A 26899-nucleotide genomic window follows, 5' to 3' on the forward strand; every position below is an offset into this window, starting at 1 on the left:
CTTGTCCTTCAAGAATCCACAAAACTCTGGCCTATAACGCTTTCTTCAACAATTTGAATTTCCTCTTTGAATTCATCCATCTTTCTTTAAGCAATTAAGCATCCATCACAGAATTTAAAATTTCTAAGAGTCTTGTTGTTGTGTGTCTCAACCACAACCACAACCATGCATTCCTTGAACCCATTACCAAAAGTCTCAAATTGGAAGAACCAAGGCATACCCGTGATGATGAGATTGATGATAATGATGAAGTTTCAAGAGGACCCATTATTTGTTATGTAATAAAAAGCTTATTTTAGATCTGGACCTGTACACTTTGGGTGATGCAAGAGATATATTGCTCAAAGTTATCTTCGAAAGAAGACCAATACTTCTGATTCAATTAATAAGAGTAGCCTTTTTTATGTTCCATTCCATCCCTATATGTTGGTAAAACTCAGTCCTTTTGTTACCATGTTTCTCAAAGCAGCCAGTCACATGTTTGAGATGAAAATCAACACTAAAGGCATGTTTGGATTGGCTAAAAATAGATTAGTTTTGGTCCAAATTTACTTTACTCTACTCTACTTTACTCCCCCTCCCTCTCCTCTTAATCCAAATGGACCATAAGGCATGCTTTGAGGTTTGCTCGTTTGCTAGATCCCAAAGGCCATTACTTTCATTCTAGAATTATCACCAAGGATGATACACCTGCTTGTTGTCTTGATACAAAGAGCCTTTCTGGGGCTTGACCACATGGTTCTCATTGTTGATGATAATAGTGCGGTTTGGCCAAACCATCAAGACAACTATTTTTTGGATTGGCAAACTCCATAATACATACTTCTATGAGACCCACACATTGTTATTGTGATGTTCATGTAGCAAAAACACCATATACCACCTTCAAGTGGTAGACGGTGAATTCACAGGTTCTCTGTACGGGTGGAGAAGTTGCATTCACCAATTAAAAAAACAGGACCCAACGAGGTTTCCAAATTTATCAACCAGGTTCAGCATATTAAATGAGAACTGGAATCATTGGATAAATAATGGTTGCATACATTAGACATAATGTAACATTCATCGATATAACTTGATCCTCCCAGTCCCATGTAATTTACAAATTTCCCGAACATAATCCAAGAGAGCTGCCAAAGGCCTCTTGGCTCCACCTCCCCTTCAAAGGGTCGACAGAGCTCAATTTTGACCCACAAGCTCCCACTTTGGGGTGAACTTAAGTTTCCTATAGCCAAAAAAGATCCAAAAGAGCTGAAAATCATGTTCGTAGCCATTTGTGCATTACACGTTTAACACTGAGATCCCAAAGTATGTTCCATCTCATTTGTTTTTCACTATTCTATCAAATGGAATGATTTATTCTAAGTTTAGCCATTACAAAAGGTAGTTTGACTAAAAACCAGCCTTGAGAAAATTAAAAGAGGGAGGGGGAGGGTGGGGATTAGGAATCAGCCAAATCAACAATGAATAGTAAAAGCAGATGAAGATAGCAGCAGGAGGTACAACAGCCAGGCGCTCAACATATATTATACTTTGATTCGTCTGTCTAACAATTACAATGCCAGACAACTGTGATGTAAAATATCTATGGGATTTTTATAACCTGAATGTACAAGGTACAGAGATGGCAAAAGGTATGGACACTTGACAAAATCATCAAGAAGTTGTCACCATATTATGGACTCTATATGTATGATGCATCAACTGTATGTTTTTGCAAATCAACATTACAATCTGTGCGATCTGATTTTCGCCGTTTAGCAGCTAACTGGGGCCTCAGCTACATAAATTATGAAATGTTAAGAACCCAACAATAATCACAAACAGCATTAAATAAGAGAAAACACACACTGAACTCCAATGAAACATGCACACAAACACTGAAAGCTTAAAATAGATTTCCAAAAAATATGAACAAACACTAAAGATTTGAATCCTAAAGCAGATAGAAGTTCATGAATTAGTGATAAACACGCAAATCATAAGTTACATTTAAAACTTGGCAAAAATGAAGTTAAATGTCATTTTTAAGGTTTTCTTTAAAACACTGTCCATGGCTCTCCCCACAAGCACCACAAAAATAGATAATAATTAAAACCTTCAAGCTTGAACCATGGACTTCATTGTCACATGACTGATTCATTGTTTGCTAAGGATGTCATAGACCTTGGAGCTGGCCATAATGGGATTGAAAGTGAGAACTGTTTTGGGTTACTTGTTATGTTGTTTTATTATATATATATATATATATAGAGAGAGAGAGAGAGAGAGAGAGAGAAATCTTTTAAGGCAATCATAAAGCATCGTCTCGGTTCAACAAAGTTAGCATGTACTTTCTGTTCCTCACACAAATGAAATGTTATTTAGTAAAAGATGTTGCTTCCCAACCACTTTGTAAAAACTAGTTGTTTGATGTTATTAGGACAATTAGTAAATGTCAACTAGTCAATGGATTCTGAAAGATGTAACTAGGGGTGTACATAATCAAAAGGAGAGTCAAGGATTAGGAAAAAATCAGCTGCAAGTAATCTAATGTACAGTCATTTTCCTTGGACCAATAAAATGAACATCAGTAATTAAAAGGGTGCTAAGACTTACCATCTGAATATACTTTAATTGCTTTAGAACATGATCTGTTTCTAGCTCCTGAAGCAAATATATAAAATGAGATTTGATTAAAATAAAAATGGAGCAAAACTAACACAAAGAAGAGAATTTAAAAAACAAAATGAAGTCATAATGACTGAAGAGAGCAATAGCCCATTATTTACAACAAAAATACATTTTGATCTATTTCTTTGTACCCAATCTGTCAGAAACATGAAACCATAATCAAGGCTATTTGGTAACATCATGAGATAAATAATGTTTGACATAGTACCACATTCACTTTTAGTCTGTAACATCTATGAAAAGTTCGTGCATACTTTATAACATCCATAAAAGGCACCTCCAGTGATCAGTCCATTTGGTTTTTCATGAGCAAAATCACCAGAAAAGAATGATATTTATAACTTCATCTGATGTCTGACAATTTATGTTAGATTTTCAACAAGTTCTCAATGCTTCAAGCTAGAAAAGCATGTCACATGGTTGTCATTACTCAAATTATGTAATATTCACCCTGCACATTTACTGCATCTTAGGACACTACAGTCTCCACCCAACATTCTAATGTTACAACCTTTGGACTATGAATTTCCCAAGTCAAATGAGACTATCTAACAACTTTGAGTAGACTGCAATTCCTACAATAATTCTTCCCCCCAAAAAGTGTCTATAATACACAGCAAAAAATCCAAACAATTGACAAGACTTGAGAAATCAGAGAAATGAAGGTTATTTCACCTGAGGCACAGCACAATCAGCATGAGTTGGATCCCAAAGGAAAGAGTGAAAGCATTCCCAGTCATCAGTTTGGACTTCAGAAAGAGGAGCCCTGCAACATTATAAACTTTAACATGCTAATCATCTTGAACATAACCAATAAAGAATTTCTGTTTATATGAGAAAGATCTGGGAAAAATGGTAGAAAAAGAAGAGAGACAGAGAGGAAGTACAAAAAGACATGCAGGCTATAAAGTTTATTCTATATTGTTGCTTAACAAGAAACAAATGGATACATAAACTTACTAAGACACTACAGTGTCTGATAATTACAACCATTAGTAAAGTTCAATAAGAATGATTTACCCAAGTGGAATTGATTACATGAACTGGCTTTCCACTTGCATCTTGGCCTGGCTTAATCATCCTTAATGTTTAATTACCAATTTAAGCAATCATCTAAAATATTCCTCATGGCTTTTTTGGATGTACAAAATTTTACTGACAGTGATAACGTGGCTAATTCCATCTTAAAGGTCCATGTAACAGAATTATTGAAATGTGTGGCAGAAATTCATATTAGTAACATTTATTTAAAAAAAAAAAAAATAGTACTTCAAAATTTCATTTATTAAACCCAACTCCTAACTCACACAAATAAAATATGGGAACCCTTAGACACTTGTCCCTTTCTTTTTGCTGCCACATAACCCTGTATGCAGCAATTGCTGCATACTTGTATGTAGCAAAACTTTTCCCATAAAATATTTGCTTCAATATTCCAACATCCATACTGAGATTTATCAAAATTAGCTGGCCTTCCTTGGTTTCATATAGCATACACTTCAGTCAAATCTGTCACTGACATAGATGGAAGCAGCTACCAGCACAATCAAAGCTACTCAAAATAACTAGGCTACTTCATCTCATTCAACAGACATATCACCATTCTGAGTGAAACCCAAAACATGCACAAGCAATCATGAAAGGGCTAGTTCCTCCATGCAAGCTGAAGTCTGCCAACACCACCAGCTGCCACTCCAACCAGCTCTCTCTCTCTCTCTCTCTGTGACATGCACATTCACCCACTGATATGGGGAGCAACAAAGACAGAAGACCTCTCACACTGAAAAAAACCCTCTTAACTCTTCACTGCTATTGCTACTGCTACACATCAGTACAATGGTCAATCTCTCTAACATAAACATGTTCTCAAAGTGGTTCAAAAGCCCAAAATTCATTGGCATTCATAAGCCTAACTGTTCACTCAAAACTTTCCACAGAACACCTGGCAATCTTAAGCCTCATTTCCATTGCCCAGACCCTCACTTAAAATAAAGATGATACCTAAAAACCTCCAAGCATGTGTTTTACATCACCACCCCCCCCCCCCCCCAACCACCACCACGAGCTCCAAAATCATTGTTTATGGTTTCATACAAACTACTTCTCTCACCACCAATCCACCGTACAACTTCACCAACACCACTTATCTCATTGACAGCAGCCACTGAAGCATTCAGAATAGGAAGACCATATGCATTTTTTCTAGGGTCAGCCACTAAAGTAAGACACCTCCACCTAAAACTTATAAGGGAGGAAGTGCCAGCTGAGCTAGAGCTCATTGCCGTCCTTTGCAGGGTTCTTACTTGAAAATCTGCATTGGATAAGGTTAACGTCAACGCATCAATTGGTCTCCTTTGCACATGACCAAACCATTTTAAACGACTCAGATCTTGTCATCAACAGGAGCCCCAATTTTAGATAAATAAATAAATCTAAATAGATGAAGACAGTAGATTGAGAAAAAGAAAGAAATTGCTCTTTTTCTTCTGCCGGGGGGGGGGGGGGGGTGAGGAATAGGAGGAGAGAGAGAGAGAGCTAAGAGAAACTCACCCAGATTTTTATTTATAAAAAATTTAAAAAATAATAATAATTAAAATAAAAAAACCCAGAAATGCACAATCAGATAAGATAAGATCATAAAAAATTTATTGTTTGATTTAAATAGAAATGTTGTGTGTAGCATACCATACCATAAGAAAGTGTATGCATAGCAAATCAATGATCCATATCATTTCTTGTAAGATAGAACAGTTAAAAAGGGTAAGAATTTGCTGCAATCAGGTTGCAGCGCTCGCTGCATATTGCTAAATGTGTCAAGATAGTAGAATGACACCTGTCCCGGACCAATTTAAAGAAAACTTCTGTTATGTTTTTTGATCATACATACTCTGTGACACCTAGATGGCATGAGAAAGAAAATCTCCTTTCGACAGCTTTTGGAAATACTTTTCTTTAATCTAAAGGAATATTTTGCTTTATGATTTTGACTGAAATCCAAAAAACTTGTCTTTTGGATTGTTCAATCTAACAGTTTTGATTCTATGTAAAGCAAAATGCACCAAATCCATATAATATGTACAAAACCACAAAAAATATTGCATTTTTTTAAGATACCCAGAAATTCCATATCTCTAAATTATATGAATACTAAGAGTTGAAGCTTTATTTCATCCTGCACTTTTATGATGCTGTGTTAATTTGGTGTTTGATGAAACAAATACACAGAAGAACACCACATGCCACAGATGATTTACCAATTGTGGGTACCTGATTGACTTGTCGTTTTCATCGAATAGCAAGAATGAAAGTAAACGGAAAGAGCTCAATGGATACACAGCTATCCTCATCATCATCATACAATTATGAGTACATAACCTCAAGGGATTTGTATTTTGATTTGGTTTTGTGGCTGGGTATCTGAGAAGTGAGAAGAACGGAGGAGGAAGGAGAGAGAGAGAGAGAAAAGGATTTGTAATTTTTTTTTTCCGTGCGTGTGATAGAGAGAGAGAGAGAGAGAGAGAGTGAGAGAAACGTTAAGGTTAAGAACTTAACAGAAGTTTTCTTAAATTGGTCCGGGACAGGTGTCTTTCTAATATCTTGACACATAGCAACATGCAGCAAGTGATGCATCCTTGTTTGCAGCAAATCTTTGCCCTAAATTTAATGACATATTTTTCAAAAAAATAAAAAGAAGTGCATCAAAATTTGTACTTTCCAAAAGACACAAAAAGAGCATACTTGCACACTTCATAATGTGCCTCACTTCAGAAAAGATATTCAACCCTGGAGCTTCGCTTTTTGAGCTTTAAGAGTGCCTAGGCATGCTATTAGCAACACCAAAGCAAAGTCAATATACCATATGGAAATCCTCGTCTTACTTCCATTTCAAGTTGTGACAAATAATCATTCTCTTGACAGTTATTTCTATCTAGAGATATAAGCCACCAGATTCAGAGGAGTTGCATAAGTATGATTTTTGCCTGATCTAAGCCAGAAGATTATGGGCACCTCCAAATAACTGTGCCCCGAGGCCCACTTATCATCATAATTATAGCATAATACATGATAGTGCCTTTCTTTCATATCTGTTGGTATCAATCTATGGATTGGTTGCCTGGTTTTTTCCATAGTTATCAACAGAAAGGGATGGAGCTGGTTAGGCTCCATCCCACCAACTCCCTCTGCAGCGCATAATCTCTTTCTTTTCCTAGCATTGGGCTAACCCAAGGGCACTCAACAAGGTATTCAGCTTAAACATTATTACAATTAGATGAATTCTCTCCCTTACCTCCAAAGTGGATCTTTTTAATTTTTAACTTTTTATGTTGCAAAATATGACAATCAAAAACCCTTCTTGGGCCTGCCATGTCACATGTACAGATGTACTACACTTGCTTACAGTTATTTATTGAAGATTAAGAATGAGGAAATTACCATGAATTAGGGGGCATATTCTCTTTTATGCTTAGGGACACCTTTTACATGTGCAGGATATATTTCCTTATACGCCTACATCATGTCTGTCCAACATGGGTATCTTAGTCACTAAAGGATGCCTAGGTGGGAGGGGTGTGATACGTTGAGACGGTGATTGCATGGGAGTGGAAAGTTTGACGTCTGTTCTTATTACAAGGCTATCTGTGGTACTATGCTATTCCATTCCCTTGGAAGTGTATATGGTGTGTCAAGGCCCCATAAAGGGTGTCCTTTGTTTGGATAGCAGCTTGGGGTAAGATTCTTACTTATGACAACCTTATCAAGAGGGTGAAAAAAGGTTGAGATGGTGATTGTAGGGGAGTGGAAAGTTATGATCTGTTCTTATTACAAGGCTATCTGTGGTACTATGCTATTCCATTCCCTTGGAAGCGTATATGGTGTGTCAAGGGCCCAAAAAGGGTGTCCTTTGTTTGGACAGCAGCTTGGGGTAAGATTCTTACTTATGACAACCTTATCAAGAGGGCGTGAAAGGTTGAGATGGTGATTGTAGGGGAGTGGAAAGTTTTTTTTTGATAAGTAATAAGATATATTGAAAAAAAGGAACACCCAAGTGCACCGGAAGTGAACAAGGGAAAGGAAATCAAATACAAAAATTGCAAGAGTCTAGGAAAACAATAAAAGAAGGGAAAGATTTATTTTGCAAAGCAAACAACCGATTCTTAAAGTTCTAAAAAAGAGAAGCTTGAGATCCGGAATAGATCTCTCAGAATCTTCAAAACATCTACTATTCCGCTCCCTCCAAAGGCACCACAATAAGCAATGAGGAATGATAGACCAAATAAAACTATTTCGATGACGACCAAAGCTGCCTTGCCAACATCGCAGCAGCCCCAAAACAGAGTGAGGCATAACCCAAGAAACTCCAAAAAGACCCAAAACCATAGACCAAAGATCTGAAGCAAAAGGACAATGAAGGAATAGATGGTCAATCGATTCACCATTTCTCTTACACATGTAGCACCAATCCAAAATCCATATCTTCCTTTTACGTAAATTGTCAATCGTCAAGCATTTCCCTAAGGCAGCAGTCCAAACAAAGAAAGCAACTCTAGAGGGAATCTTCTGCTTCCAAATACTTTTCCAAGGAAATCCAAAGAAGGCGGAGCCAGCCAAAATTCTATAGTAATCACTAACCAAGAAACCCTTAACTTTGCTAGGAATCCAACACATTTTATCCTCACCTAGCCCCCTTGTAGGGGAGTGGAAAGTTTGACGTCCTTATTACAAGGCTATCTGTGGTACTATGGTATTTCATTCCCTAGGAAGAGTATATGGTGTGTCAAGGGCCCAAAAAAGGTGTCCTTTGTTTGGACAGCAGCTTGGGGTAAGATTCTTATTTATGACAACTTTATCAAGAGGGGCTTTCCTTTAGGTGGCTGGTGTTGCATGTGTCAATACAGTGGGAAACGGTGGACTGTTGTTGCTCCATTATGATGTTGCATATGTCTTGTGGAGTAATTTTTAATATGTTTGGGACTCATTGGATGTTGCCATCAACAGTAGCATATCTTTTTTTGGGTAAGGAATTGATTTGGAAGCACTCTTCGGATGGTTGGAATCTTACTCCATTATGTTTGATGTGGATAGCATGTAAGGAACATCATAGTCGCACTTTTGAGGATAGTCACTGAAGTCCTTATTCCTGAACCTTGTTTGATTGGTCTTAGGCATGGGGTTTTACTCATTGTACTTCTATTGTTGAGTTTCAAGACTCACTTGATTTTTCTGTATGATTCTTTGTAATTCTTAAAGATATTTTGTGTGTTTATCATTGTGAACATGAATTAATTTTCTCCTTTAATATATATTTTTACTTATCAAAAAAAGAAAGTATTATGTGCCAGACAAATCAGAACTAAAGCATCAAACTTCCTGTTTTCCATACAAACTGTATGTAAGGTCATTTCATTTATTCCTCAATGGTCCTGAAGGGAGTTGAATCAGTTCACATGTACGTTTATATATCAAATTAACTATTTGTTTAATAAGTGATGTACTGATAGATTTGAAGTAGTTGTCCAAAAGGCCCTGCTTTGGTGAGGTTCTGCATCATCAAAAAAGCTGATAGATTTGAAGTAGTCACGCATTACTCCCCCCGCCCAAAATAAAAAGGCTTGAGATTTTTCCAATTTTAAAAAAGAAAAGTTACACAGAAGGTGTTATTCATGAGTAACTTCTTGAACTAACTTATGAGCATTATAGATCAATTTCATGGGCAAAACAGAGACAAAATATCACATTCATTCGTGTTTGTGTTGAAATCCATAAAACTAATTTTGATACTATTTAATTATTGGTAGATTTCCCTACAAAAAGCTTCCAACTAAAAGATAATGTATTAAAATCACAAATTCCAGACGCTCATCAAATACTATTAACACAAAAAAAAATGACACTATCAATGGAGTCACTCTGAAAGAAGTTTGTTATTTGGTTTACCTGCGCCACTTTCCACATATAGTTCCATTGACACCTTCTCCTATGCCGTCTATAACCTCTCGACACTGAAGCCAATTACCTATGGAGTTAAGTGTATAAGGCTTGCAGAAGTTCCACAACTACAAAAGGGGAAAAAGCCCAAGTAAAAATAACAATAATAATAATAAGGGGGAAAAAAGGAAATATGCTTCACTTCATTTGAGAACCAGAAGGAAATACTAAATATATGGTAACTGAGCAATTGACTTTACATGAGAAGTGACACACTCCGAAGGATCCAATTCCACTGGTTCACTGATGGCATTGACATCACTGCATCAAATCAAAATTACAAGAAGATATGAATAAAAAAGAAAAAGAAATAGAAATACAGATCAACAAGGCAAAGACAGATGACAACAATATCTTCCCTCTTTATTCTTTCAAATATTTTAACTTGAGCATGAGGAAAAGAAAAAAAAAATTATTTAGATCCAATTTTTGAACGGAATTGAGGAAAGGTGTCCTCAACCAAGCAAAAAAAATTGCAAATGCTATACATCAAAGAGACATACAGAAAACTAAAAAGCACTGCTGAACCCCTGCAGAAGGTACTCCCCTTCTATTAGCTACTTAGGTTTACTAGTTCATCCACCTCAGCATTGACCGCTACTTAAATTACCCAAGCTTGGATAATACGTTCTCCTAAAATCAAAACCATTTTGTTAGTCAAGAGCAAACCCAACAGTCATTATCTACAAAGAATTGGTCAAAACTTAAAACCCAGCCTTAATCACCTCCTCAATTCCCCAATTAATAGCAAGGATCTTACACTTTTCCCAATCTGCTTCAGATTGTCCAGGTAGGGCATATACATGACAAGCTTGAATGAGTTGGAGAAGCTCCCAATTAAAGCAAAGCTCTTATTGCATATGAGGGAGAAGGAAAGAAGTAAAGGTTACACTCAATTTCCAAAAGAGGAAAAACCAGAAAATGTCAGATCCATTTTGCTAAGAATTTTACTCAAATTCAGAATATGGTAGAGATGGACACTTTTGAGAAAGGTGGTAGAGACAAAATATGGTAGCAGTTGAGGATGGTGTTTAGATATTAATGAATCGGACATGGTGTGAATTAATGGAAGAGCATAAGAAGAGGTTGGGGACCTGGGGTACATTAACATTTTGTAGGTAAATTGGATTTTAAGTGGGGTGAGGATTTTTTTTTTTTTTTTTTTTGGATAAGTAATAAGATTATATTGATATAAAAAAGGAATACCCTAGTACACAGGGAGTGAACAAGGGAAAAGAAATCAAATACAAAAATTGCAAGAGTCTAGGAAATCAACAAAAGAAGGGAATGATTGATATTGCAAAGCAAACAACCAATCCCTTAAAGTTCTAAAAAAGAGTAGCTTGAGGTCCGGAATAGAACTCTCAATATCTTCAAAACATCTACTATTTCTCTTCCTCCAAAGACACCACATTAAGCAATGAGGAATGATGAACCAAATATAACCCTTTCGATGACGACCAAAGCTGCCTTGCCAACACTCTAACAGCCCCAAAACTGTGTGCGGCATAACCCAAGTTACTCCAAATAGACCCAAAACCATCGAACATAGATCCATAGCAAAAGGACAATGAAGGAATAGATGGTCAACCGATTCACCATTACTCTTACACATGTAGCACCAATCCAAAATCCACACCTTCCTCTTTCGTAAATTATCAATCGCCAAGCATTTCCCTAAGGCAGCAGTCCAAACAAAGAAAGCTACTCTGGAGGGAATCTTCTACTTCCAAATATTTTTCCAAGGAAAGTGTTGCCAACTAAAATTTTATAATAATCACTTACCCTGAAACCCTTATGTTTGCTAGGAATCCAACACATTTTATCCTCACCTAGCCCCCTTAAAGGAGAAGCATAAATGGTTCCCATGAAGTCTGATATAGCCTCTAGATCCTAATCATGCACCCCCCTAAAGAATCTCACATCCCAAAAGAGGACACCATTGGCGGACTTCATAAGCTCAGCCACACTGGCATCCTTATTCCTGCAAAATCTGAACAAGTCAGGATATCTAACAGCAAGAGAAGTCTCTCCACACCACTAGTTTTGCCAAAACTTCACTCTAGACCCATCACCAATATCATACAGAATATGGCGAGAGAAAGAAGGCCATCCCTGATTGATATTTTTCCATAAACCAACACCATAAGGGCCATTCACAGATCTGGTACACCAGCCCCCCCCACACACATCCATATTTCATCTCTAACACTTGTCTCCAAAGGGCATCTTTCTCAATCCCAAATCTCCAAAGCCACTTCCCAAGTAAAGCTTCATTGAAAAGTCTTATCTTCCTTATCCCTAAGCCACCCGAAGAAATAGGAGCACATACAGTAACCCATTTAACCAAATGAATTTTAGGATCATCTCCAAAGCTGCCCCATAAGAAATTCCGCTGGACCCTCTCAATTCGGTTAGCCACACTAGCAGGTATAGGAAATAAAGATAGAAAGTAAGTGGGTAAATTAGATATCAAGTTCTAGCATCACTTGTGGTGTAGATATCAAGTCATAAAGTAGCCTCTTCTGGAACTATATCAAATAGCTCAACATAAAGAGTCTTCTTGGAAAATCATATGCGTTGCTCTAATGGTAATTACCTTGGGATATCAATTTAATTAGAGATGTGTAAAATTGGGTTGGAATCTATTCTCTCTTTTATAAATGCTCACTACTTTGCAAATGTGGGGACGATTCCATCAAAGAGCCAAGTGTTTGAGGTTAAAACTTTTAACAAAGCTTTAACTCTTTTCGAGTAATCTTGGGTAATGCCCAAGGACGTTTTGGAGCTTCTTGCTAGCTTTCCAGGAAAGTTTAGGAAACATAGAAATGGGAAGATTTGGTATATGGTCCCTCATTGTCTGATGTGGGGTATCTAGAAGGAGAGGAATGCACGGATCTTTGAATGCTGAGAGGTTGCTTCAAGACTTGAAGATGTCTTTTTTCCAGACACTGTTTTGGTGGACAACTGCTTTGGGGGACTCTGTTTTATTCTTTGTCTGATTTGCTTGATAGATGTAGTCTTTATAATTCTTAGTTCTTTGTTCTCATGCACCCTCAGTACACTTCCTGTGTGCTCTGGCCTCTTGTATATTTTTTCTTTCAGTGGAGTTTATTAATTATCAAAAAAAAAAAAAAAAAAAAAAAAAAAAAAAACCTCCAAACAAAATTTCTTTTTTCCCTCAGAAGCACATTTAGAAAGCCTAAGGTTCCAGTGCAAGTGCAATTTTTGTATGGACTGAGTATTCAGGAAAATTCTAACAATGGATTTGAGGAAACACAATATTGCTATGTTGAGTGGTGTTGTATGTGTAGGAAGAATTGGAAAATTACCAATCATTTGCATCTACAAAAGTGGGGACAAGTCATCAACGATCTGACTGTTTAAGGTTAAATTTTTTTTTACAAACCTTTAACCTCAAACAGAAAACCTTATTTGGAAGCCTGAGGTTCCAGTGCAAGTGGGATTTTTTGTATGAACTGAGCATTAGGGAAAGTTTTAACAATGGAGAATTTAAGGAAACACAATATTGCTATGTCGACTGGTGTTGTCTGTGTAGGAAGAGTTAAAAAACTACTGATCATTTGCATTTTCAATGTGATGTTGCCAGAGAGATGTGAGTTATGGTCTAGTCAGGGTCCAGTGGGTCCTGCCTAGATGTGTTGTTGATATATTGGCTTATTTTTTTTGGTAAGTTTGGTTGGAATTAGGATATAGAGATTCCAAAAGCAATTCCTCTTTTGTCTCAAGTGGTATACATGGAAAAAAGAAATTATCAAAAATTTGAAGGATGTGAGAGACCACTGTTGGAGCTAAAGCTTTTGTTTCTAAGATCATTATATGCATGAATAGCTGCCACCACCACAAAGTTTTCTTTTACTAACTTTTTTTTTTTTTTTTTTTGATAGGTAACGAAAAATTTTATTAAGAAAAAAATAGCCAACCCAATTACATTATGGATGTACTGAGGGGCACAAATCAAGAAACAAAATTACAATGATCAAGTAAAACAGAAAGGGAAAAACAAGAAAAATGCGACAGAGCCACGCTCCATACAAGGAGAGTATGTAAGAATGACTTAATCTCTAGTAAGGACTGCTCACATTGCTCAAAGCATCTAGCATTTCTTTCACTCCAAATACACCACATCAAGCAATGCGGCACAAGTCTCCAAAAATCTATATTCCGATGTCTCCCGAATTTACCTTGCCAAGACTCAAACAACTCAATTACCTTATGTGGCATAACCCAATGAAGTCCAAACAAACAAAACACCGAAGACCACAACTCAAATGCTATAGGGCAATGAAGCAGAAGATGATCCACTAACTCTCCACACCTCTTACACATGTAACACCAATCAAGAACAATAATACGCCTTTTGCAAAAGTTATCAATTGTAAGAATTTTACCTAAAGAAGTTGACCATGAAAAGAAAGCCACCCTTGGGCCTACCTTCGATTGCCACACCAACCTCCAAGGGAAAGAAAGAGTAGGAGGGTAGAAAGAGAGATAAAAACCTTTAACCTCAAAACCTCTACTCCTTGCTGGCGTCTAACAAACCTTGTTATAGTGCCAACCCCCCGCACTTTCGAAGAGTAAACAATGCCCATAAACCAATCAAAAGAGTCTTCCTCCCAATCCTACGGTGAACGACGAAAATGAAAATTCTAATGAATCCTCCCACCAGACCAATACATAACCTCCGCCACTAAAGAGTCCCTTGCCCTACCCAGACAATAAAGTTTTGGAAAAACCTCTTTGAGGGTACAATCCCCACACCACACATGCTTCCAAAACTTCACTCTAGTACCATCACCCACATCATACTGTAGAAGTTTAGAGTAGTTTAGAGAAGTTCAACCAGCCACTTCTAATAAACCTCTAAAGGCTAACACCATACGCACTTGTCACATTTTTCATGCACCAACCATCCCAAACATTCCCATATTTCACCTCTATAACCCTCCTCCATAACGCATTTGTCTCTAAACCATACCTCCACAACCACTTGCCCAACAAGGCAGAGTTAAAACTCCTCAATCGTCTAATACCTAGCCCCCCAACCTGCATTGGCTAACAAACCTTAGCCCATTTCACCAAGTGTAATTTAGAATCACCACTAATAACACTCCAAAGAAAATATCTCTGCAATTTCTCCATGCAATTGGCAACCTTCCTAGGTATAGGAAGGATGGAAAGGAAATAAGTAGGTAAGGAGGAGAGGGAACTTTTAATAAGAGTAACCTTACCCCCTTAGATAAATAAAGCCTCTTCTAACCTACTAGTCTTTGTTCCATCTTCTCTAATATAGGATTCTAGATTGACAACTCCTTGAATTTAGCGCCCAAAGGAAGTCCCAAATATTTCAAAGGAAGGGAAGAAGCCTACAACCCAACAGCCCCACCAACACATCCAGATTATGTACCTCTCCAATTGTTACCAACTTTGATTTCCCCAAATTAATCCTTAACCCTAAAACCTCCTTAAATCTAGTTAGAATCTCCCTCAAAGTAACTAATTGATTAGGGTCAACAACACAGAATATAAGAGTGTCATCAACAAATAAAAGATGAGACACCATCATCGAATTACTAGGTCTAAAACCTACACAGAAGCCTGAAAACTGTCTAGCAACTACAGCCATATCCAACATACGGCTCCAAGCCTCCGTAACAATATCAAAGAACAACGGAGATAGCCCCCTGGAGCTTCCAAAAAAATCCAAAGAACTCCCATTAATCAAAATGGAAAATTTAACAGGAGAAATGCAACACATAATCCATTTTCTCCATTTTTCTGAAAACCCACAACGCTACAACATCTACATTAGAAAACCCCAATTCACATGATCATATGCCTTCTCCACATTGAACTTACACAACACCCCTGCAATCCCTGTCTTCAAACTACTATCAATACATTCAGAAGCAATTAACACGGAATCCAAAATTTGTCTACCTTTCACAAATGCATTATGTGAATTTGAAATAAGCCCATGTGCCACCCTTCAAAACCGATTAGCCAACACCTTCGAAATAATCTTGTAAATCCCACCAACTAAATTGATTGGCCGAAAATCCTTGATCTCCACAGCACCTACTTTTTTATGAATAAGGGCAAGAAATGCAGTATTAAGACTCTTCTCGAACACAGCTTAAGTATGAAAGTTCTGAAAAACTTCCATAATCTCTTTCTTCAAAACACTCCAACAAGATTGGAAAAAATCCATGAAAAAACCATCCGGGCCAGGAGTCTTATCACCATTAAACGGCCTATATAACCAAAGAGCATCTTCCTCATAAATTCTAGAGAATTCCACGTCATCAAGAACAGGTCTATCAACCACATTTTCATAATAGAGCTGCCTATAGAAGCAACAAATACACTCTGCTATGTCCTCCGGATTCGAAGAAAGTTCTCCATCCACCTTAAGCCTATCTATGGAGTCAAATCTCCAGTGAGAATTGGCTATACGATGGAAGAATTTAGTATTTCTATCTCCTTCTCTAATATAAAGAACTCTAGATTTTTGCCTCCAACAAATTTTTTCTAGAAGAGAAGCTTTTCTAGCTCACCCCAGATTCTTTCCAAATCCAACTTCTCCTCCGTTAGACCATGATTTTCCTCAATAGTCTCAAATTCACTAAGATCCTTCCACAACTGTTTTCCTTGTTCTTCTACATTTCCAAAAAACTCCACATTCCATTTTTTCAAATCATTTTTCAACAATTTCAATTTAATTGACTGATGTGGGTGTAAAACTTAGTGTAAAACTTATATACCAATCGTGTATTGGGCTATGCCCCTTTTGCACTCTTTTAATGGAACTTTTTACTTATCAAAAGAAATAAAGAAAGGAAGGGGGGGGAAAACTCAACAAAAAACTCTACCTCCAACAATATGTACTTTCTACTATTGGCAGTAGACCATACTAAACTTTATCCACCACCATATCCTTAAACCGAAGATTAAACTGCTGCCAAAAAGGAGGCTTGTGTAAGTCAAATACCATAACAATTGAAAAGCCACTTTCTTTCTTCTACTTTTTAAAAAGAGGTAAGCTCAAAATGAGAGCTTCCTCAAAGATTTACAAGTTACAAACGAACACTCATATGATCCAAAAATTAACCATGGAACTACATGACATCCCCCCCCCCCCCCCCCCAAAAAAAAATTGTAGTACAATATTCAAACAAGGATTAAAAATAAAAAATAAAAACGACTTTTAATTTCCTACATAAATTGCTCAAGTTCTCTCTATATATATAATCCAAACACTATTCATTGCCGGCCAAATGCTCCTCTCCACACAAACAAGTCTATCACCTCTTTTGCATCACCCAAATTAGTCCAAAAGTTATGAGTGCAAAAGATCATAGCTCCTGACTCCTGAGCTATCTGACAATGCAGTAACAGGTGTTCTACTGTCACAACTGCACTTGCACGTTAATGACCACCAGTTTCCTTTTGATAAGGTTATTTCATGGTTAGTATGGAGTAAAAGGCTACCATCCATACAAAGAAAGCCACCTTAAGTGGTACCTTAGTACCTCAAACAAGGGAACATAGTTGTAGTAGGCAAATGTATCAAGCATGCGTAATAGGATTGAAAAGTGAACTTCCTTTTCCCATCAGGATTCTAGAATAAACATTCTTCAATTCCTTTTGATATCTGTCTAGAGTAAACTAAATCTATAAAGTCATTCACACCTAGCTCCCAATCATGAAAGCCCCTAAGGAATTTAAGATTCCAGACACAAGTTATTGTGACTTTTCCAAATGTAATCAGAGAATTCAGTAAAAGCATACTTCTACGTTGTAATCATATTACCTTCAATGACTGATCTCCACACCAAACATCATGCTACAACTTGATTCTATCACCATTCCCCACCCAAAAGGACACGCATGTGTAAGAAGAATCAGAAAACTACTAATCATTTGCTTTTTCCTTGTGCTGTTGCTGGGTCGATGTGGGTTATGGTTTTTTGTCTTTTCGGGGTTCAGCAGGTCCTGCCTAGATGTGTTGTTGATATATTTGCATATTGGAAAGGACAGTCTGGTCAGCATCAGAATATAAAGATTTAGAAAGCAATTACACCATGTCTTATGTGGTGTATGTCGAAAAAGAAATGCTCAAAGCTCTAAAGGATATGAGAGACTACTAGTGGAGCGGAAGATTGTTATACTTTTCATAGACTGATGTGGGTGTAAAACTTGTATACTGATTGTGTTCTTAGGTTTCCCCTTTTGCACTCTTTTAATGAAACTTTTTTTTTTTGATAAGTAATGTAAATATTATTGGGATCTTCAATTTTCTAGGACTCCCCAAGATTGGGAAATGAAACACTTCTACACCTTTCTAGATCTTATCAATTCTAGGCCTGTTAATGGTGAAGGTCAGGACAAACTATATTGGAAACTAGTAGGGAATAAAAATTTTAAAGTGAGTGAGTTCTATCTCTCCCTTTCCTCTACTCTTGTAACTTCTTTCCCTTGGAAATTTGTGTGGCATTCAAAGATCCCTCCTAGGGTTGCTTTCTTCTCTTTGACCGCCACTTTAGGTAAGATTTGACTCTTGAGAACTAATGGTATAAGGGTGTTGCAGTTATAGATTGGTGCTGTATGTGTAAAAGAGTGGGTAATCGATGAATCATCTTCTTCTTCATTGTCCTATTGCCTATGAGTTGTGGTCTATGGTGTGGACCCTTTTTGGTCTCCTTTGGGTTATGCCGAATAGTGTTATTGATTTATTTTCGAGTTGGCAAGGTTCCTTTGGTGGGCATCAAAGCATTGATTTATGGAGGGTCGTCCCTCATTGTGTCCTATGGTGAATTTGGCAAGAACGGAACTCAAGATGTTTTGAAGGGAAGGAACAGGCTATTTTGGATCTTAAATCTCTCCTTTTTCATACCTTGCTAGAGTGGAGTTCGTCTTTTAATCTTTTTCCTTGTTCTAAGTTTTTAGAAATGCTTGATCTTTGTATTTTAAGTGTTTGATGTACTGTTTTTCATGTACACCCCTGGTGTACCTGGTTTTTCTCTTTTAATACAATTCCATTATTTATCAAAAAAATAAAAAGGGTCACCCAAGTATATAGGAAGTATACAATTGGGGATCAAAACAATCAAAAACACAAATTACAAGCATCCATCACATCAAAAACCAAAGAAATAGAAAGACTTCAATGATAGACATCCATTCCGATAGTGTTTTAAAGAAGAAAAGCTTTAATTGTGTTTCAGAGTCTTCAAAACACCAGTTATTTCTCTCACACCAAATGCACCACATCAAACAATGAGGGATGACAGCCATCCAAATAACTCCATTACGATGCCAACCAAACTTACCATGCCAACATGCCAGAGTCTTTGCCATTACCTAGTAGATACCAAACAAGGTGAACACCATAGACCATAGCCTAAAAGCAATAGGATAATGTAATAAAAGATGATCTACTGATATATAACATCAATCTTGAATCCACACTTTCCTCAAACGTAAATTATCAATAGTCAACATAGTCCCCAAATACTCCACATACACATCAAACAGTGAGAGACCATGTTCCAAATCACCCCATTTCTATGTTTACTAAACTTGCCCAACCAGCTAGCTAGAAGCTCCACTACATCCTTGGGCATAGCCCAAAATACCCCGAAAAGCGTAAACACCATACTCTACAATTCTCTGGCTATTAGGCAATGCAAGAGTAGATGATTAGTATTCTCCCCTGCCCTGTTACACATACAGCACCAGTCAATAACAACACGAGTTTCCTCAAATTGTCATTGGTCAAAATTCTACCCAACGCCGCTGTCCACACAAAGAAGTTAATCTTTGAAGGCACTTTGGAACTCCACACAGTCTTCCAAGGGAACGACAATTGGGAAGGGGAATGGAAAACTTTATAAGAAGATCTAACATCAAAAATCCCCCGAGAAGCAGGTTTCCACCACATCCCATCCACCCCTTCCCCTTTCCATACTCTGGAATACAATAAATCCACGAAGGAGGCAACTGACTCTAATTCTCAGTCTTGAACCAATCGAATGAAGGTTATATTCCAATGGTAGCTATCTCCTAAGAAAGAAATTTGATCTGCCACTGATGCTTCCCTTCCCTATATCAAGCAATGCCATACAACTCAAGGAAAATTTCCTTTAAAGGAGGTCCTCCACCTTAAAGTTAACGTTGCAATGAAAAGAATCCCACCCCTTCCTTATGCTCTTCAAAGGCAAACCCCATAAGGCCCTTTTACCCTATTTGAACACCAACCAACCCCCCCCCCCCCCCCAACACATACTTCCATACTTATTGTCAATAACCCTTCTCCACAGCGCCTCCCTCTCCAAAGCATACTGCCACAACCATTTCCCCAACAACGCTTGATTAAAGAAAACCAAGTTTCGAAAGCCTAATTCCCCATTTTGAAATGGCTCACACACATTCCTCCACCTCACCAGGTGAAACTTGAATTCATATCCCAACCCTTCCAACAGAAAATCTTTTTGTAATTTCTCCATACATTTAACCACACTCAAAAGGGATAGGAAAAAAAGGCAAATAGTAAGTGGGCAAGCTAGACAACATGCTTTTAATTAGCGTGATATCACCCCCCCCCCCCCCCCCCTCATTAGACAAATACATTCTCTTCCAGCCAGCCAAACACCTTTCCATATTTTCCAACACACCATTCCACACAGCCTTTGCTTTAAAGGTGGAACCTAAGGGAAGACTTCTTTCTTCCAGACTTTGTTTGGTTGGACAAATGAGTTGGGTGTTCTCTCTTTCAATTCCTTATCTGATTTGCTCGATAGATGTAGTTTTTATACTTCTTAAATTCTTAATTTTGTTTGTCCCTTGCTTCCCTTAGTACACGTCTTGTGTGCTTTAGTTTTTCTTGTACTTGTTTTTCTAACAATGAATTTTATTATTTATCCAAAAAAAAAGTCCCCAAAGCTGCAGTCCAAACAAAGAATGCAACTTTGGAACTATTTGCTTACCAAAAGAAAGCAAGAGGAGGGATGTTGTGGGGTAGGGGGGAGCTCAACATAAAACTCTTACCTCCAAGGATAAGTACTTTCTACTAGAGGTAGTAAACCATACTCAACTTTATCCACAACCATAACCTAAGACTAAAAGACTGAATGGTGACTAAAAAGGAGGAACTTGGTGCAAGTCAAATATCATGGCAATTGAAAAGACACTTTGTTAGGCACTTTCCTAACCAAAATACTCTTCCATGAGAATTGGGTTCTCTACTAGCACCTCATAAACATTCATAATAAGAGTGGAGACTGAACTTACCATTACCGTTTAAAACCCATCTCATACAATAAGCTGCCCCAACAAAAGTAAATTTTGAATACAACAAATCCATTAGAGTCCAACAACTCCAATTCCCAATCATGAAAATCACAAATGAATCTCAAATTCCAATTACAAGGCCCCTCCTCCCCTTTAGAACTCAACAAAGAGAACACAGATGCATCCTTGCTCTCAGGATAAATTTTATCCTTAAAGGCTCCCTCACAAAAATAGTTCTTTTGTAACCTATATAACCTATCAATATTCTTTTTTTTTTTTTGATAAGTTATATAACCTATCAATATTCTGTAACATATTCATCATACATCAAATCAGGAATCATCTTGCCTTATTCTACTGTTGAAATTGTCTAACAAAAATGAAAAGTATATGATAGAGTATGAGCACAGCATAAATGGAATATGAAATAAAAGATTCCATAATGAAATGGAATATATGCTCAACGAAGTAAACTTTTTCTACAAAGCTATTTGCTTCAAAAAGTTGAGATTTGAAGATTAGTGAAAGAACATACTCAATTATTGCACCTGACCAGTCAGGAACTTCTGCTTGAAAACCTTTACCAGCCCGGACACCTGTTTTGTATGGTTCAGTGTCTCTTAACATCAACATAATTGGATTTGATTCACCTTTAGCTGATGCATGTCTACATCTGCCCATTTCACTAGCAATGCTTGGTGATTTTCTGGTATCTACTTCCTTTAGAATCTTACGCTTCTTTTTCAAACAAGAATAACAAAACCATTCATCAGTCGGTATTTTCTTCATACGCGGATTGAAGCAAGACACATGAAATGCCTCTTCACAAAGATCACAGATAAGCATGTTCAGTGTAGATTCTGAATGGCCACAAATCTTGCATGACTGGGAACAGCTGCCTCCACTACTAGTACCAGCATCTTCAGCAGAATCACAAGACTTGGTAGGCAAAACTCTTCTAACCAGTCCCTGGCTTCTGAGTATAGAAATGCATCTATCATTTTCTGAAAGTTGCCCCCCCTTGACCTCCGTCACCATTACACTCGATGAGGAGCACTCACCAGTGTCATCCACTTCAGTTGTCATGGAAGCTGAAACAAGTTCCAAATTTGATTTTGATGATGAGCAACTGTCATTCACACTGTCAACCTCTAAAATCTTTTGCATGGTATTTTTGAGTGCTGCATCAGAAACATGCCCTTCACCAACTGAACAGCCATTGATAAATTCTGACTTTAAAACATGGGACTCTTTATTGCATAAAAGAGGCACCATGAGGGGTGATGCAACAGTCCGACTTTCATGCTCAACTTGAGAACCCACATGTTGCTCCTTGGCTGCCATGGAAGGTGCATCAGAACTTATGACCGAAAGGCAATCGGCACTTCTCTTTGTGTTTGCTGCAGCCTGAGGTGAAAGCATGTTGATGGAATTTCCACGTAGCTTCCTTCGCCTATATACAAAATTTGGTGCATAACTTTCAGACATTGTACTAACAGTTGATGGCTGCGCATAACTTCTTGGAAAATTTAAGGAACTTGGACTATCAGCATTCTCTTTTTCCTCTATCACTGATTCAGCTTTTCGGCACTGACCATGAGAGCGATTATCACAATTCGAACACATCTGCCAAGTTTCAGTGCCAGGCATCCAACCACATAAGATATCTTCTTTCCCACAATCAGATACAAAAAAACGAGCAGCTTCAATTGAGCTGGCAAGAGAACTCTCCATCAACATTTCACCTAAGACAATTTTTTTAATATCTGGCGTCTGTTTCTTTCCAACTCCCAAATGAAGACAATGATATACGCGTTCTATATTTCAAAATGAAAATTGCATCTAACATAGGAAGCAGCCACAAAATATCCTCCATTTATTGCATCAATCTTCCTGGCCATTATTCCAAAAAATAAAATAAAAGCAAGAAAAGGAAAAAAGAATATGAGTTCAAAGAGATAGAGCAAATGAGAGCAAAAAATTGTGGCCTCCTAGTAAATTATTTGTTTAAATCATACAAATTACATAAGAAATAAAAACTTCAATATATTGTGCTCCATCCCAATTTATTTGTCTCTCCACTTTCCTTTATGGGATGTCCCATGATCGATTTCCACTTTCCAAAATTGCTATGCAAATTTATACAACTTCTCTAACTAGTTTTTACTATCTGAGTAGAATAGAATAAAACACCAAACAAAATGGGTAATTTGGGAAAGTATAGCTTTTATTTACTAACATTTGAAAGCAATAAACATGTCCCCTAAAACAGTTGGGCTAACAAAGATAGACAAACACAATGGGCTAGAGGAAATATATCTCAGACAATCCAAATTAGCACAGTTCAATTAGACGCCCATCTCACACCAAACAACTTGAAATTTTTTGATCCTGTAACAAGTAGATCCCAATTAATATCATCGAATGTTATTTAATGTTGACACCAAAATATTTTCCTAAATAAAATATTTTATCCATTATAATCAATACTCACTACTTGCCCAATCTTTATGTCTTGATTAACAAATCAGATAAAACTCATGCTCTAAATCTAGACACCTCACACCCATATTAAAAACTGCAATGATAGTGTCATTGGAACCGTTGACAAGTAGAGGACAACTAGCAAAGAAGAATTAGACACAAAATTATCGTGACCATAAGCAAATTCTCCAATGTATTTGTCAAGTCAACATATTATGTCTTGGGCTGTAATTGAGCCAAGCTAAGCTAAGTATTGAATGTTTAAACTTGGCTTGAAAAGATTAACAATGTGGTCAAGATTGGGTAGAACTCACTTATGATATTCAAACTTTAGTTTGTTAAAAATTCAACTAGCTTGAACTTGACTTGCTTCATTAGTCAATGATGCAGGAGTGGGAAGACAGATTTATCATATTTTATTTGATTTTATGTATCAAGGGAAATTTTTGCAATTTCCTAATATTCTGGAATGGGCTATGCTAATAGTCCTTAGGTCTGTCTATAGTTTTATTTTAGTTTATTTATTTAGTTGGGTTTAGTAATAAAAGCCCAAGAGTCCAAGCCTTATTAAGTTTTTGAGGAATCGTAATTCTACTAGGAATAAGTATTAGACTTATACTTAAAAGGTTGTAATGCTTTCTATTGAAGATGAAGATTAATAATATATTTTCAATGTGATTGATGATGGGGTGCCTAAGCGACCTGCAAACTCAGGGACACGAGGTCTTAAGGAGCTTAAGGGGCTTATTTCGAATGTTAATTATGATGGTGTCTCTTCTAGGAGTAGGAGCAAAGCTTCTTCGACTGCTGTGGGGGTTGTTGGTAGTTTTAAATGACTCTACAACTACTTTCTTGGAATGTAAGGGGGCTTTGTAAGAATCTTCTAAAAGAGTGGAAGTGTGATATTGTATGTTTTCAAGAAACGAAAATATCTTCTATCACGTTGCTTTTGTTCGGAGTTTATGGGGTAGTCCTTTCATTGATTGGGCTATTTTGGATACTTTTCAGACTTTGGGAGGAGTCTTGCTGATTTGGGACAAGAGAGTTTTTGAAAAGATGGATGTAATTGTTGACAGTTTTCTGTCAATGTCTTATTGAGAGGAGTGGTGGATGACTTTGTTTAGGCTTGTACAGGTGTGTATGGGCCCCAATGACAATGGACAGCGGTCTATTTTGTGGGAGGAATTATCACGGGTGCGTGCCAGGTGGCCAATTGCATGGTGCTTAGTAGGTGATTTCAATATTTTTTGATAAGTAATAAGGATTTATTGATAACGAAAAGAGAGAGACACCCAAGTAAACAGGGGTGTACAAATCAATTACATAGATTACATTGATTTCAATATTATCAGGTACCCTAGTGAAAGGCTTGGCTATGAGTCTTTTAGCCCTGCTATGTTTGCATTCTCGGATTTTATAGAGTAATTCTTTAGTTAATTTACCATTAGAGGGGGCTTCCTTCACTTGGTTTAGAGATTCTGGTCTTCCCTCTATGTCAAGAATTGACAGGGCTTTGGTTTCTCTAGATTGGGAGGAACATTTTGAGAATGCATCCCAACAGGTGCTTCCTCATGTTATTTCAGACCACTACCCGCTTTTGTTGGAAGCTGGTGTTGTTTGACGAGGTTGAAGTGCCTTTAAATTTGAAAATATGTGGTTAAAAGTTGAGGGTTTTGTTGATAGAGTTCAGCAATGGTGGAATGAGTACAGTTTTGTGGGCTCTCCAAGTTTTATTTTGGCACAAAAATTGAAGGCTCTAAGAGCAGATTTAAAAAAGTGAAACAAGGAGAAGTTTGGTGCTTTGGTTTAGATGCTAGAGAGGAATTGGTGGGTCTATCAAATGAGGATCAAATTCGTCGTATTCAACTCAAAGCAAACATAGAACAATTGGCTTCTCTTGAGGAGATTTCCTAGAGACAAAAGTCTCATGCCTTGTATGTGAATGAGGGAAATAATAATACTCGTTTCTTTCATAAATTAGCAAACTCACATAGAAATGCTAGTCAAATTAAGAGGATCGAGGTGGATGGTGTTCTTTATGAGGATGAGACTGATGTGCACTCTCAGTTAGTTCTCTTCTATTAGGGGTTTTATGAGGAAACTGAGGTAGGACACCCTACTATGGATGGGTTAGATTTTGCATGTATTGAAGAGGATGAGAGTTTGTCCTTAGAGAAGGAGTTCACAAAGGAGGAAGTCATCCAAGTCTTGAGGGAGATGAAGGGTGATAAAGCCCCTAGTCCTGATGGTTTCACCATGGATTTTTTTGATTATTTTCATCGGCACTCTATGTTTGAACGTATGAATGCTTCATTTCTCACTTTAATTCCTAAGAAGTGTAATGCCGTTAACGTTAAGGATTTTTGCCCTATCAGTTTGGTGGGTAGTGTGTACAAGTTGCTATCCAAGGTGTTGGCTAACAGGTTGAGGGAGGTTTTGGATGATCTCATCTCTAAGACTCAAAATTCATTTGTTGGCGGAAGACAAGTTCTTGATTCAGTGCTCATTGCAAATGAATGCCTGGAGAGTAGGTTGAAGAGCTGATTACCATGTGTGGTTTGCAAGCTTAATATTGAAAAGGCATATGACCATGTGAACTAGGAGGGTTTTATCTGTTGGGCCAAATGAACTTTGGGTTGAAATGGAGGGGGTGGATTAAGGCTTGTGTTATTTCTGTCCGTTTTTCAGTCTTGGTGAATGGATCCCTTGAAGATTTTTTCGGAAGCTCTCGTGAGTTGAGATAAGGTGACCCATTATCCCCGCTTTTGTTTCTCTTGATAATAGAGGTTTTAAGTAGACTTTTGAAGAAGACAGAGGAGAGTAATCTTATTCGGGGTTTTCATGTGGGGGCAGTGAAGTCTGTCGATGTGCATATTTCTCATTTGTTGTTTGCTGATAACACTATCTTATTTTGTGATGCTTCTAGGAAACAGATGTTGTTCAAAAGGTTGGCGTTGTCTTGTTTTCAATCTTTTACGAGTTTGAAGGTCAATGTTGGGAAAAGTGAGATTGTCCCTATTGGGGAAGTGAATAATCTAGATGCACTGGCTAATATTCTTCATTGTAGAGTGGGTAGTTTGCCTATGAAATATTTGGGGATGCCATTGGGAACCTCTTTTAAGACAGCTTCAATTTGGAATCCTATTTTGGAGAAGATGGAGAAGCAACTATCAGGGTGGAAGCGTCTATATTCATCTAAAGGTGGTAGGCTCACGTTACTGAAGAGTACTCTCTCAAGTCTTCCAATGTACTTTTTATCTCTTTTTACTATTCCTAAAGTTGTGGCTGCTAGATTGGAAAGTATTTAGAGGAATTTTCTTTGGGGGTCTTCCAAGGGGAGTTTCAAATACCCTTCGGTGGCTTGTGAAAATGTGTGTTTACCCACCAAATTTGGTGGTTTAGGGATAAGAAGTGTGATGTCGTTTAATCAAGCTTTATTAGG

General features: G+C 37.4%; 2 protein-coding genes across 5 annotated transcripts in view; one reads left to right on the top strand and one right to left on the bottom strand.

Annotated features, from left to right (window-relative positions):
• Nucleotides 1-1044: 1044 nt before the first annotated feature.
• Nucleotides 1045-26899, bottom strand: part of LOC126713785 (uncharacterized) — a 31501-nt gene continuing 5646 nt past the window's right edge. Inside the window, exons 2-7 of one of the 4 annotated variants that reach the window (XM_050413652.1) lie at nucleotides 21509-22866; nucleotides 9861-9921; nucleotides 9610-9728; nucleotides 3349-3439; nucleotides 2599-2646; nucleotides 1045-1225 (exon numbers count right to left, since the gene is read on the bottom strand). In XM_050413652.1, coding sequence (XP_050269609.1) covers nucleotides 1217-1225; nucleotides 2599-2646; nucleotides 3349-3439; nucleotides 9610-9728; nucleotides 9861-9921; nucleotides 21509-22713 — 1533 coding nt within the window. In that variant the 5' untranslated portion in view covers nucleotides 22714-22866 and the 3' untranslated portion in view covers nucleotides 1045-1216. Of the gene's footprint in view, nucleotides 1226-1495; nucleotides 1781-2598; nucleotides 2647-3348; nucleotides 3440-4751; nucleotides 4985-9609; nucleotides 9729-9860; nucleotides 9922-21508; nucleotides 22867-26899 lie in introns of those variants that run through there. The other 3 variants (XM_050413651.1, XM_050413650.1, XM_050413653.1) reach the window with 3 other exon arrangements.
• Nucleotides 25579-26765, top strand: LOC126699434 (uncharacterized). Its single transcript, XM_050397267.1, has 2 exons — nucleotides 25579-25984; nucleotides 26242-26765. The coding sequence occupies exons 1-2, from the start codon at nucleotides 25579-25581 to the stop codon at nucleotides 26763-26765; spliced, it is 930 nt and encodes a 309-aa protein (XP_050253224.1).

Source organism: Quercus robur, chromosome 2 (assembly GCF_932294415.1).
Source record: "Quercus robur chromosome 2, dhQueRobu3.1, whole genome shotgun sequence".
NCBI classification, from domain to species: Eukaryota; Viridiplantae; Streptophyta; class Magnoliopsida; order Fagales; family Fagaceae; genus Quercus; species Quercus robur.

Excerpts from the sequence above, each read along its gene's own strand:
- LOC126699434 (XM_050397267.1), top strand. The coding sequence starts at position 25,579 with ATGGATGGGTTAGATTTTGCATGTATTGAAGAGGATGAGAGTTTGTCC. Across the intron at positions 25,985-26,241 it reads TGCAAATGAATGCCTGGAGA|AGGTTTTAAGTAGACTTTTG; the intron begins GTAGGTTGAAGA and ends TCTTGATAATAG.